Source organism: Planococcus citri, chromosome 1 (assembly GCF_950023065.1).
Source record: "Planococcus citri chromosome 1, ihPlaCitr1.1, whole genome shotgun sequence".
In the NCBI taxonomy this organism is placed as follows: Eukaryota; Metazoa; Arthropoda; class Insecta; order Hemiptera; family Pseudococcidae; genus Planococcus; species Planococcus citri.
Genome location: NC_088677.1, coordinates 88,292,091 through 88,305,965, shown reverse-complemented (window position 1 = coordinate 88,305,965; position 13,875 = coordinate 88,292,091). Strand labels below are relative to the sequence as shown.

At 37.8% G+C, this 13,875-nt stretch overlaps 2 protein-coding genes across 5 annotated transcripts in view; one reads left to right on the top strand and one right to left on the bottom strand.

The window, feature by feature from the left end:
- rsh (radish) overlaps positions 1–13,875 on the top strand; it is a 780,520-nt gene that overhangs the window by 228,565 nt on the left and 538,080 nt on the right. The gene's annotated exons all lie outside the window — the stretch shown is intronic.
- The window catches only part of LOC135839925 (snake venom 5'-nucleotidase-like), a 37,226-nt gene that overhangs the window by 16,051 nt on the left and 7,300 nt on the right, over positions 1–13,875 (bottom strand). The window contains exons 2-4 of the mRNA XM_065356199.1: positions 12,273–12,473; positions 10,971–11,178; positions 10,606–10,812 (exon numbers count right to left, since the gene is read on the bottom strand). Of these exons, the coding sequence (XP_065212271.1) occupies positions 10,606–10,812; positions 10,971–11,178; positions 12,273–12,473 (616 nt within the window). The remainder of the gene's footprint in view (positions 1–10,605; positions 10,813–10,970; positions 11,179–12,272; positions 12,474–13,875) is intronic.

The window sequence follows — 13,875 nt, the reverse complement described above, 5'->3', positions numbered from 1 at the left end:
TGCTAACCGACGATGACGTTGAAGCGTCTTGAAAACACCCTGTACACACGATGCTCTGCGCCGCAGCGTCTTACTCCATAAATCTTGTCGACGAAAAAGGCCTTTCGCCTTTTATCTCGAGCGTACGTCCTTTTTATGTTGTACGAATCCACCTGTAGTTTAATTATACGTTTTCGCTCTCGAATACGGTTGTATTCTTTCGGCTCCTGGCGCAGAACTGCTCTTTGAAATATTACGTCTTTGTCGTCGCAGTCTAATTTTTATTTCGGAGAGTCTGCTGCGTGTACCTTGTGTTTTGCGGTGGTTTTTTTTTGGCGAAATTAGGTACTAAAAATATATTTTAATCGATGCTTCATCCCACCCCCACCTCGTACATGTCTCCAAATTGATCTAGAAAACGCATTTGAGGAGTGCTCTGGATGTGAAATTCGGGGAGGCTTCACTTCTCAACACTTGTACCACCTCCTAACAAGGGAACCTGTTGAGGTGTCCGCTTCCGATTTGAACGGGACCGCGATTTTTGGAAACAGCATGTTCTAAAACCCCCAAATCCAAATTTTCAGCTGCCCAAGTTCATTTTTCGATTTTTGGCGAATTTTTGAACATCCAAAATTGACTATTTTGGTGATTTATGCTTTTTTTTTAAAAAGTACGTACTTGATCAGTAAAAATGTTCAAAATTAGCCCTAAAACTGATATTAACCCCCCCAATCCAAATTTCGCCATTTCCAGCCATTCTGGAGCCTCCAGTGCGATTTTTCAATTTCTCCAGAATCTTCAATTTGCTCCAGAAGGCGTGAATATGAAGTTGGGCAGCTAAAAATCGAGTTGTGTGTTATATTCGATCTGTTTATCAAATTTATCTACATTTGAGTCGATTTTGGGAGGGACACCTCAAGAGTGGTTTTTTGACCAGCTTTTTTCATCATGAGAAATCCAAAAAAAACAAAATTTTACCGTTTGCGAGGAAATTTTCGAAATTTGCGCGAATCGCTGTATTTCGTCCACAACAAACCCCCTGAGGACGAGTTCCGCCATATCCAGCCATTCTGGAGCCTCCAGCGCTACTTTTCAATTTCTCCAGAATTTTGAATTTGCTACAGAAGACGTGAATATGAAGTTGGGCAGCTAAAATTCGAGTTGTGTGTTATACTCGATCTGTTTAACGAGTTTATCCACATTTGAGTCGGTTTTGGGAGGGACACCTCAATAGTGTTTTTTTACCATCTTAAGTATTTTCAAAACTGGTCAAAAAAACCACTCTTGAGGTGTCCCTCCCAAAACCGACTCAAATGTGGATAAACTCGTTAAACAGATCGAGTATAACACACAACTCGATTTTTAGCTGCCCAACTTCACATTCACGCCTTGTGGAGCAAATTCAAAATTCTGGAGAAATTGACAAATATCGCTGGAGGCTCCAGAATGGCTGGAAATGGCGAAATTTGGATTTGGGTAGTTAATATCAGTTTTAGGACTTATTTTGAACATTTTTACTGATCAAGTACGTACTTTTAAAAAAAAGCATAAATCACCAAAATAGTCAATTTTTGATTTTCAAAAATTCGCCAAAAATCGAAAAGTAAACTTGGGCTGCTGAAAATTTGGATTTGGGGGTTTAAGAACATGATCTTTCCAAAAATCGCGGCCCCGTTCAAATCGGGGGGCGGACACCTCAAGAGGTTCCCTTGTAAGAAACTTGAACTGGATGGTGGATCACGCTAAATTGAAAAAACAAGCAAAAATGTATCGCACCTCAATATTTCACAGTGGGCTAAAGAATTTCTTTTTTGATTTTTGGTGAATTTTTAAAATTTTATTTTAAATCAATAACGAAAAAAAATTACCGAATTGACTCAGAAAACTATAATTTGGTGTGCATCTTTTCACGTCCCTGAATCAATTGGAAACGGTTTCAAACCGATTTTGGACAGTTCTGAAGCCTCCAGCAGATTTTTCAAAATTGAAACTGACACAAAATTTTACCCAATGAGGTTGGAAAGCTAAAATTAACTTTATACTTTGATTTCTAATACTCATGAGTCAATGAAAGATGCTCTCGCACCGTTCTGAATTGTTCAGCCATTTTTTGGAATCACTAGTTTTCGAAAAATCACTCTAAGTACATAAAAAGTTGTCATATTTTTATGACACTTTTTGAGAATCTTTTCAAAAAATCTGTCGCAGATTCCATAATTGTTTAAAACGATTCCAAACTGTACCAACCGATAAGAAGGGAGTAGAAAGGTCGACAATAAGGTACAAAAAACATTTTAGCTTTCTAGGTCAATTAGGTGAAATTGAAATTTTGATTTTTTTTTCTCATTTTTGACCCTTAGGATATCTAATGATTTTCAAAAATTCACAAAAAATTGAAAGAGTAAATAAATCAGTTTTATGTATAGACAATTTCTGAGGGGAAGACAACCCTAAAACACCTCGAAAAATTATTTCCTCGTTTCAATAAGTACCTAATGTATAGAAAAAAAACAGAATATTTAGCTTGTATCGTTTTGAATTTCTTCCCTCCAAAAAAGTCTAACTTGCAAGAGAAGACCTACGAAAGATTCGGTGTACCGAATGAGAAAACACGTGTACACAAAGAAGAAATAGAATAGATGAGAGTAGTAAAGGGGTAGACTTTAAGTCGCTAAGATTCGAATTCAATTTTCATGCCACTATATAATGTGGACAAAATTCGTCGTCGTCGTTGTCGAAACCGATAATAATACTTTATCGAATTCAAATCCTCGTCGTGTATGGGGAACAAATCCGCAGATACTGATTAGAAATTCACAGCTCATCGCCAAGAGTTGTTACCATTACTACGTATAGACTTATTACGTGTTAAGAATCGGCTTCGTGTTAGATGTGTGCGTTTTTCAGCAGCTGGGAGGTTCACTGTGTCCTCAAACTCTGCACGATCCGATGAGGTTATCGGGTTTCCAGTCAAGTGGAACAGTTTAGGCATATTTAAGGGATACAATAGGTAATAGCTGGCGAATTCTAATAAAATGATTAGGTATATAATCGTTTATTCGACAAATGTATTAGCTTGCTTGTGTGGGTGTGACGACTTGGAGGTGGTAAGAGAAAGAAAGCCACATGGTTCGGTTATTTCAATAAACCCCTTCAACTATCGTACCACGTTCGTATACACATCACATATGTATTCCATAAGTATTTGTAGGATTAATATAGGTACACAGGGCACAAGGCACAGGGTAGAAAAAGTTATTGGAAAATAATGACGGAGTCGCAGAGTATTATTACTCGCCTGCTGGCTGCTGGCGGTTTAATAGTACGAATATCGAGCAATGTTATATCGTATACGTAAATTCGCTCCATCAATTTATTTAGTACCGGACTATATGTACGATAAGATCGGGCAGGATCCGAGAGAAGGGTACTACGTAGTACGTAGACGTGTACTATACACATCCATATAGGTTCCCACATCACAGCGTGACATTCATCTCAATTACATTATGGACAAAGCGTACGATAAATTGAGGACAAGCCTGGAGTATTGCTTTTGTATTAAAGGAAATGGCGATCAATACGTAAACGAATGTCTAACGTTGGTTCAACGTTATGTTATGAGAGTCGGTATTTTTCCTATCTTTTCTCGTGGAAACTGAAATCGACATAAGAAAGAAAAACAAACCCGTTATGGATATATACGAATGCGATGTTGTTAAACGAACCAAAGTATGAAACTCTTTGTGTTCACAAAAAATCCAGAAATGTGACGAAGCGATGTGTAGGCTGGTGGGGGGGGGAGGAGTAAGACTGAAATTTCTCAACTTTTTTTGCCTGATTTTTCTAACTTTTCATCCCAAACCCCCCTCCCACCATTTTTTTTCTCGTATCCAGTCGACACGCCTAATTTCACATGAAAAACCCAATCTAAATCTAAATCTAAATACTCTTCTCCTGCAAGTACTCAAGGAATCTGCCTGCTTCATCGTTAAGTGTCCCATTTAATTTTCCAGGATCGATTTTTCCTGATAATTCACACTCAAATAAGTGTTTGTCAGTCTGAACATCGCCGCATTCACACAGATCATCATCAGCCAACTGCCATCTATGAAGGTTGTACTTGGATTGTGTGACTCCGCTCCTCAATCTGTTAAGTGTTTTCCACAGTCCATATTACAAATGTTCTCCGCTTGGTAGGGCTTCCTGCCTAGTTCATCCCTGGCTACCTGCATTCCATATGCGACATCTATCTGTGCTAGGGGTATCTTTTAGTTCTTCAGCTGTTTTCATGAAACTGTGTTTAGATCTGAGGCGGGTTTCTGCCAGTTCTTCATATCCATACATAAGATGTAGCGGATTTTTTAGCATCTTTGTCTTCTCCACCATGAATGCAACCTCACATCTGACTGCTGGTGGGGCAATTCCACTCAAATCATATAGGTTATTCAATGGTGTTGGGCGTAAGCACCCTGTCACCAATCTACATGCTTCGTTTAAGAGTACATCAACTTTACTTGCATGTGCTGAACAACTCCCAACAGGGCAGGCATACTCCCCCACTGAACAACACAGTGCCAGTGCAGATACTCTCATAACTGGGGGCTTAGCTCCCCAACTGCTGCCTGCTAGTTTGGGAATTATATTTGTCCTGGCTGCAACTTTCATTTTAGTTGCCTCACAGTGCCTTTTGTAGGTCAAGGACCTATCTAGAGTTCCACCCAGGTATTTGGGGTTATCTGCATGTTTCAGATCTGTTCCACCTCATCTAATATTCAATTGACGCTTTGCTTCACGATTTCTGAGATGAAAAGAGCATGTCTCTGTCTTTGTTGGATTTGGTTTGATGTGGTCATCTTTATAGTATGTGTCCAGTTTTCTATAGTCTGGTTTGGTGTGTCCTCCACCTCCTCAAATGTATCATGTTGGGCAGTTAGTGCAATATCATCTGCATACAGAAAGTGGTTGGTGTCTGGTCCAATTAGTTGGTCATTGGTGTAAATGTTGAAGAGAATTGGTGACAAAATACTGCCCTGGGGCAATCCGTTCTTTTGCCGCCTTCAGGTGCTGTTTTTACCATTGAGTGTCACATACATAGAATCTTCCGTCTTTCATGAACACAGTGACTATCTGTGTAAATTTAAAATCCTTTGTAAGGTGGTACACCTTATACTGGAGTAGTTGGTGACACACTGTGTCAAAAGCTACCGTGAGCTCAACAAATACATACTACTCCAGTGACTTTCTTCTTGTCAAAGCCATCTTCAATGTGTTGTGTTACGCGTAATATCGGGCCAGTGCATGATTTTCCTGGTCTAAATCCAGCCTGCTGTTTGATCAGTCCCTCATCTATACAGTCAGCCATGCAATTTAAAATGACTCTTTCAAAAATCTTGTATAGGTGACACAACAAGGAGATAGGCCTGTAACTCTTTGGGTCATTTGCATCTTTGCCTGGTTTCTGTAATGCAATAATATGGGCCTGTCGCCATAGTCTTGGCATTCTTGAAGTTTCTATACAGGCATTGAACACTTTTTGGATCTAATTTAATGCCTTTGGTCCGAACCACACCAGCAGCCTTCCTATTTTTGGATAATTTGTTTGCAGACTTCACTTCTTTGTTAGTAATTGGTGTGGCAAAGTTATTAACTTCCACATCCATGCATCTTTCCACTTTTGTTCGGCTGCTTTTGCTGTCAGTCTTGCCATTCAGGAGTAGTTGATGGGCTACTTGGTTAGCTGTAACCTGAGTGAAATTGCTCTGTTGGGTTTTGCTTCCATCAAGTCTGTTCTACAGTTGCCAGGCTCTTCAGCTATCTTTGCAGAAGTACAATTTTTCACTAATTCCTACCATTTTTTTTTGTCTAGATTCTGCTATATCACTTGCTAATTGATTTCCTAGTTCAATGGTTTCCTCACTGAAAGGATTTTCATTCAATTTTTTAACATACTCCTTGTATTGTGCCATGAGGTGCAGCTCCATTCCAGAGATATACTCCTTTCTTGCTCCCCTTGGAATGTAGGTTGTCTATCTTTTTTTCAATTGCCTGTTTAAAAGATTTCCAATTGGCCTTTTTTGAAATTGAATCTTGGAGGTAGGTTTTCACATTTAATTGGGCTGATGACCACCTTAATTTCGCATATAATTGGCCTGTGTTGGGTTGGGGGAATTGGATCTACTACTCAGTTGTGACATAGACTTAAGATTCGCTCCGAAACAAAAATGTTATCTGGGTTATATCTGCGTTTCCATCTTCCACTATTGAAGGATGCAGGCAGTTTTGCATCTATGACCAAGCTCAGCTGCTGCTCTTCAGCCCATTTCTCCACAAGGTCACCATCAGTATCATTTTCAGCATATCCCCAGTTTACACTATGGCTGTTGAAATCTCCAACCATTATTCTTGTTTCTGTGGGCGGAACATTGCTGTTTTATTTCCATGTAAATTCTACATTTTTTGGTGGTTTGTAAACTGATGAGACTAGGCAGTCTCCCATGTCAATTGTTAGAATCTCGACATTGTTTTCATCAGATGGTAAAGTACGTTTTACCTCCATTGTAAGCTTAACTAGTATGGCACTTCCATATTTCTCATGGGGTCTATCAATAATAAGTTTCATTCCTCACATCTATGTTCAGGTTCTTGACCATTTCAGCTAGTATAACTTCCTTCGGCCCTGACAGGTCCTCTATGTTTATGGATATGATCCTTAAGGGAGATTTCCTCATCAGAAGCCCTGAGAAGGGCTGTTTTTAACCTGGGCATGGGGTGCATGATCACTAGGGTGGTCCTTAACTACATGGCAAAAAAAAATGTGCGATTTTTTCCGCTCCCACCCCCTAAAGTGGTGACCTCGGGTGAGAAAATAATTCCCTATTTTTTATTTTTTCCATTTTTGAAAAATTTGGGCTGCGGTGGGCCCCTCAATTTTCAAAAATTTGAAAAAACCCAATTCAAAGAAAAATTTTTGAAATTTCAAAATTTCGAGTTCCATCATCTCTAGAAGGTCCTTTTTGAGTAAAAAAGCCTCTCATGGCGATTTTAACCCCCTCCCATGAAAACCAAGCTGACCCCCCAGAATAGCTGAAATTTGTATATTATGTGAGATGTCCTAAAATTGATTGTTTTTGGTTTTTCCTCCTTCCAACCCCACAAAGTGGTGTCCTTTGGTGAGAAAATAATTCCCTATTTTTTATTTTTTCCATTTTCAAAAAATTCTGGTTGCGGTGGGCCCCTCAATTTTCAAAAATTTGAAAAAAAACCAATTCAAAGAAAAATTTTTAAAAATTCAAAATTTCTGGTGGGGTCAGCATGGTTTTCATGGGAGGGGGTTAAAATCGTCATGAGAGTCTATTTTGCTCAAAAGGAACCTTTTAGAGACAATGGAACTCAAAATTTTGAATTTTTAAAAATTTTTCTTTGAATTGTTTTTTTTTCAAATTTTTGAAAATTGAGGGGCCCACCGCAGCCCAAATTTTTCGAAAATGGAAAAAATAAAAAATAGGGAATTATTTTCTCACCCGAGGTCACCACTTTAGGGGGTGGGAGCGGAAAAAATCCCAACTTCAAAAATAAGGACCACCCTAATGATCACCCTGTGATGGGATGATTGGTCAGTAGTTGAACTACTGTTTCCAAGGGTTGCTACCTTATCGAGAAAATTTATTCACAGTTCTTGAAAAAAGCATTCGCGGAGGCTCATCCCTTGCCCCCCAATGTTTAGCGGGTGGGGGGGGGGTAAGACTGAAATTTTCTCAACCTTTTTTGTCCGATTTTCTCAACTTTTTATCCCAAACCTCCCTGAAAGGTCGTCTATAAAGTCCTTTTTTTCCCTTCAAAATTCGACTCCATCTACAGTGAAGACAACACTGTGTAATTTCTCATCCTAAGATCTGCGATCGCAATAAAATACCTCACTTCCGCGTTGACCTCGTTTTTTCGAAAATGACTATCGTATCTCGCAGACATCCTCGATGTACTTCAACAAACCATTTTCCGGGTGAAAACGTTTTTAAATCACAATCGAAAAGCAGTTTCCACATCGAAACTACACAGTATAGTTAATATGAGCGATTCACGCGCGAAAAAGATCTGTGCGCCAGTTTCGCGAAAGGAAATCCAAAGGAAACGAAACGAAACGCCGCGGAAGCATTTTAATTAAAACTCCATTCAAATTAAAATTTATAAAAGCGCAAAAAACAGAAATAACCGAGTGGAAGACAAATTGTGACGAACAAAGAAACTATATTTATGAAACTCGGCGTCGCGTGGCGCTGGCGCTTGCAACGGCGCTGGCGTTTCTTTTCCTTTCCTCTGCTACGAGTAAGCTGATGTGGTGCTAGAGAGTTTCTCAGCACGATTCACAATCTACACTTTACAAGTATACTCATCGTACTACCTACATATAGCAAGACGACAACATTCAACTCCATAAACAAAAAGCTCATCTCTGTGTACTTGTGAGCCCGGAGCGGTACTTTGTCATGAACGAATGTAAAAGCTCGCTAAAATTATATTTACCGCAATCACTTCTGCATGAAAGTCATCTCGTACATTACCAGTGCCGGACCAAAAATACCATACAAAAAGAATAATTACCCTCTTGACATGACTATTCGTTTCGGTGTGTGGTAATTGGAAAATTAGACTATATATAGGTAAGTAAAGTATGCACCGCAAATACTTAATGAAAAGCTCTTTGCATTTAATAAAACAAGTGACTAGTCGAGATGTCTGGTTTTGACTTCAACTAAACTAGGTAAGGTTTAATTTTTGCGACGAAACGAATATTTCAAAATCAATAGTTTTAGTCAAAAAAAAAAAAAAAAAATCAGGAATGTGATGTAAAAAAATACAAAACAAATGATAATTTCGAGTATATGATTGATCAGTGATCACAAAATCAACTGCAGGTAGATTTATAGTCGTTTTGGAGCCTCCAGTGACTTTTTGGAAATTACTGGAGCCTCCAATAGATTTTCCAATCCTGGAAATTTCCTTAACATTTTACCAAAACAGAGCTGAAAATCCATATTTAACTTTGTACTCCAAATTTCGAGCATCGAAAAAGCTGCTGGAGGCTCCAGTAATTTCTAAAATCTAGCTGGAGGCTCCAAATCGACTTGAAATCTTTTGAAACCCAATGTTTCTACAAAATGAAACAAGTTTCAAAAATTTTCTGGAGGATCTAAAAATTTTCGAAAAGTCGCTGGAGGCTCCAGTAGATCATTGAAACTTGATATGTCTACAAAAGTTCGTAAAACGGAGTTGGAAAAGCAAAATTCACTTTGCACAGTAGGTACGTGCTAAAGTTAATTTGGATGGATTGTGTGACATTTTTCGAAGAGCAAAAGTTTCTAATAATCTGCTGGAGGCTCCAAAACAGATTTAAATTGCTTGCAATTCACTTCGGAATAATTACAAAAGTGAAGAAAAAAAAATCAAAATTTTACTAGATGGACCTAAAAAGCTGAAATTTTAGTTATATCCTATTTTTGACCTGCCAAATTGATTGGAAACGGTTTCAAGCCATTTTCAGCAGTTCTGCGAGCCTTGAGCAGATTTTTGAAACTTGAAATTTCCATAAAATGTTACCAAATTGAGCTGGAAATCCAAAATTCACTCTGCACTTCATTTTCAACATGCTATCAAATTAACTGCAGGATGGATTCAAGTCATTTTGGGAGCCTCCAGCGACTTTTTGAAACTTCTTGGAACCGCCAGTAAATCTTGAAACTTCAAATTTCTACAAAATTTCATCATTGGAGTTGGAAAGCGATAGTTTGAAGCTTCAAACCGTCTTAAACCCCCTCCAATGGACTCCATACCGTATTGAAATTAGTTTGCAGAGAGAGTTTCGACTTTTTAACTGTATTTTTGATGAAATGTTATGGAAATTTCAAGTTTCAAAAATCAACTGAAGGCTCCAAGAATTTTCAAAATGTCGCTGGACGATCCAAAATGACTTGAACTCACCAGCAGTCGACTTGATAGTGTGTTTAAGTTGGAGTGAATTGTGAATTTCGGATTTACAACTACATTCGATGAAATGTTGAGGAAATTCCAAGTTCAAAAATCAGCTGGATGCTCCAGAACTGCTCAAAACAGTTTAAAACCGTTGCCAATAGATTTGGCAGGTCGAAAACGGAGTATTTCCGAATATTTCAGCTTTCTAGGTCAATTTGGTAAAATTTTCATTTTTTTCTTCTCATTCAATTGGCCTGAATTTGATTTTCAAAAATTCACCAAAAGTCGAAAAATACACTTCGGCTTTTGGAATTTGCTGTGGTGATGAATTTTTGCAAGCTCTTTCGATCTGGCTTAGTCCAGTTCAAAAAATTTTGTGCAAGTCTTATGCTGGAAAGCAAAATCTTCGATTTCGACCGACCTGTCCAATCGAAAGGGCCACCATTTTGTTCGCAAGGCCAACTTTTTTTGGGGAATATTGGCTTCAAGATGTTCCTTAGGATGTCCCCTTTAAGGAAAAAGTTGTACCAAGAGGGTTGACGGGGAGGGGGGTACAATTATTCCTATTGTCATATTCCGAACTATGAATTCTAGATGAAATCCAAACTTGGAAACTTCGATTTGGTTTCGTTGTAAAATTGAATATTACATCCTCACCTTCTGGTTTAGTGTGGTCCAACAGCATCGGGTTACTTTCTGGTCTTACGGATTTGTAATTTCCATTGTCATCAAAAGTGATCCATAATTTTCCCAAATACTTGGTAAAAGCAAAAGCTTGAACCACCGGAACCTCCTTATTACCGTCTGACTGCTTTACAATTAAAGGATATCGTTCCTCTGGCTTTTCAATGCTGGGTGGTTTATCTGCGAAAAAAAAAAAAACATTTTCAAGAAATTTTCTCAATTGACCTCGAATGTCGAAGTCGAGTTGACGATGGTGTGAAAATAACACATTTTCATTATCTACTCGTATACCTAATACGAGTATATTACACTATACAGCACAGGATGGGAAACTATACCTGGTGGTGAGTATAAAAACGTATTGGTATGGCCTCCGATTACTAAGCTAACTTCCGGTACCGATCTGGCGATTTGTTTATCCATTTCGAAGCCGGAATGGCCTAAAGCGACGATGATATTTACACCGTTCTGTTTGAGACGTCGAGCCTCTCTCGAAATACTTGCGATTTCGTCGTCAAATATCACGTTTCTCGTATTCGACGAGTTCTGAAATGAATAAAATATCCTCGTTAATTGAATTCCCTACGATATCGTCGTCGTCGTCGTCGTCGTTGCAAAAGCAACGAGTTCGTATCCTGGGCGCGAATTTTTCATCTTTGCGAAGTGCTCGAGCTCGATGCGATGTAAGAATGTCTGAAATTGTGTTTTTAAAGTAGTATTCCCCCTTTTTTCCCCCTTCAACCTCTCTCTTTTCAACGATGAAAAATATCGCTGCGAGAAAATGTACAACAACTATAAACTGTGAAACGTGGTTGACGACTGACGAGACGATGAAGGTGCAGAAGTGAAAAACACTAGTTCCAATTTTTGGCATACTTGTGTATCGCAAACGACGACATTTGAAAAAAATTTTCCTCGCGAATAAAATATTTTCAATGGTATTTCTCTATCGGAAGAGGAAAGGTTTTGTGTGTCTAAACGAACGCAGAGGGCGAGCAGAAATTGCTAGACGTTAAACAACTCTACGAGTAATAGTAATGGGTACCTATTCGTTGTATTTAGGTAACGTCAACATTTTCAGTGTCGGCGATTTTATTCGCTCGCTAGCTCGTGCTTTTGCCTTTCAAACAATGCGAACAGCATTTCAAACTTTTTTCAAAATTGGTCTATTTTGAAATCGTACGTTTTTGTCGTCGTAATAATAATGCGAGATATTTGTACATTTTGAAAAACAAAAAAAAAAAAAGTTATTCTCTTTGTTGTTCTTTGTGAAACTTCCAAGTATTTTTTTTATTATACGAGTAACACGCGCATTTGAAATGGTGTTAATCGTTTATGACGTTGCGACCCTATCGTCCATGTTTGCAAAAGTACTGAAAAAAAAAAATAATTTCCAAATGGTCGAATTTGGACCTATTCCATAGACGTGATTTTTCGTAATCGCGCGCCGCTAAAATATCAATCAAATGCGAGTTTATTTTAGCATCCTCGATGCCAATATTGGCACCGTTTCGATGATATACAACCAACTCAGCTTGGCTAATCTATCGAATATTTTCATTATAAACATAGGCATCCGTCTAATTATTGTGATTTCGTTTCTTATAAGTATATAGAATTAATTATTCCATTTTGTTTACCTTTGTTTCAGGTAAGAGATAACCGATGACGCCAATTTTCTGATTGTTTTTCTCTATTATGAAGGACGGTGTCAGGATAGGAAGTTGCAGACTTGGTTCAAGGCTGAAGTTCAAATTACATGCGACTACTGGTATGCTAATGTTCTTGAGATATCTAGCCAGAGTGTCAACTCCGTCGTCGAATTCGTGATTTCCTAGAGACTGAGAAAGGTTTAAGATTAATATTTGTATAGGTACTTTAAAAAACAAAAAGCAAAAAAAAACTCTGGTATTAGAGCTGCTTCGATGGAGTTGGTATATTTTGGAATTTTAGAATGATTGATTGATTGGTATTGGGAGAGAGGAAATATAGCTGAGGTAGTACGAGACGATTCATATTTTAGTTGATAGTAACTCCATCAGAAATTCAATATAATCTATTTTGAAGGTACATATTATATCGTAGGAGAACTGAAAGTTCAAAATTTTGAAATCAGCAGAGGTCAACTGATCAACATTTTACTTTTAATGTTGATCATTTGGATTGACCATGACCCCATTAACCGTGAAAATCAAGTTTCCAAATTCTTTAACTTCATACTTATAGGGACGCTTATTTTGCCAAGAAAGTCATGGATTGTAAAGTAGTGTATTTTGCTTAACTTACCTTGAAGTCCTACCTTTTTTGCTGAAACTACCAGAGAAATCTACCTTTTTGTCAATATTCTCAAGAAGTAGGTACTGCTTTGCTGCCAAAATTGCCAAGAAAATTGTGTTTTTTGGTTAAAAGTTGAAGCACGGAAAAAGTTCTCTTAGTATTTTGTTGCCGAAGAAGTCCGTTTATTTTTTTTTGTTGGAAAAATTGGCTTTCAAATCCATTTTTTGGCAAAACTGCCAAAAAGGTTCTGAGTTTTTCTGGGGGAGGGGGAAGGGAAATTGCATTAAAAGCACAGTTTTTTCTTCCAAAATTGCCTGAAAAGTTCTTTTTTTCCTGAAAGTTTCCAGAAAGAATATTATCTACTTTTTTGCCAGAACTGCCAAAAAGTTTTTTTTACCGAAACTGCCAAAAAGTCCTTTTTTCCTTGAAAATTTCCAGATAATATAATATTATCTACTTTTTTGCTAAAAGTGCCAAAAAGGTCCTGCTTTTGGGGGGGGATTGCATCAAAAGCACATTTTTTTGTCTGAAAAGTTCTTCTTTCCCTGAAAATTTCCAGAAAGTGTATAATATTATCTACTTTTTTGCCAGAACTGCCAAAATGTACTTTTTTCCTTGAAAATTTCCAGATAGTATAAAATTTCTTTTTTGCCAAAAGTGCCAAAAAAGTCCTGTTTTTTTGGGGGGGGGGGGAGTGGCATTGCATCAAAAGCACCGTTTTTTTCCAAAATTGTCTGAAAAGTTCTTTTTTCCCTGAAAATTTCCAGAAAGTATAATATTATCTACTTTTTTGCCAGAACTGCCAAAAAAGTTTTTTTTTGGCCAAAACTGCCAAAAAAGTTTTTTTTTGCCAAAACTGCCAAAAAGTCCTTTTTTCTTTGAAAATTTCCAGATATGTAGTATAATATAATTTTTTTGCCAAAAGTGCCAAAAAGGTCCTGTTTTTTTGGGGGGAGGGGATAGGGA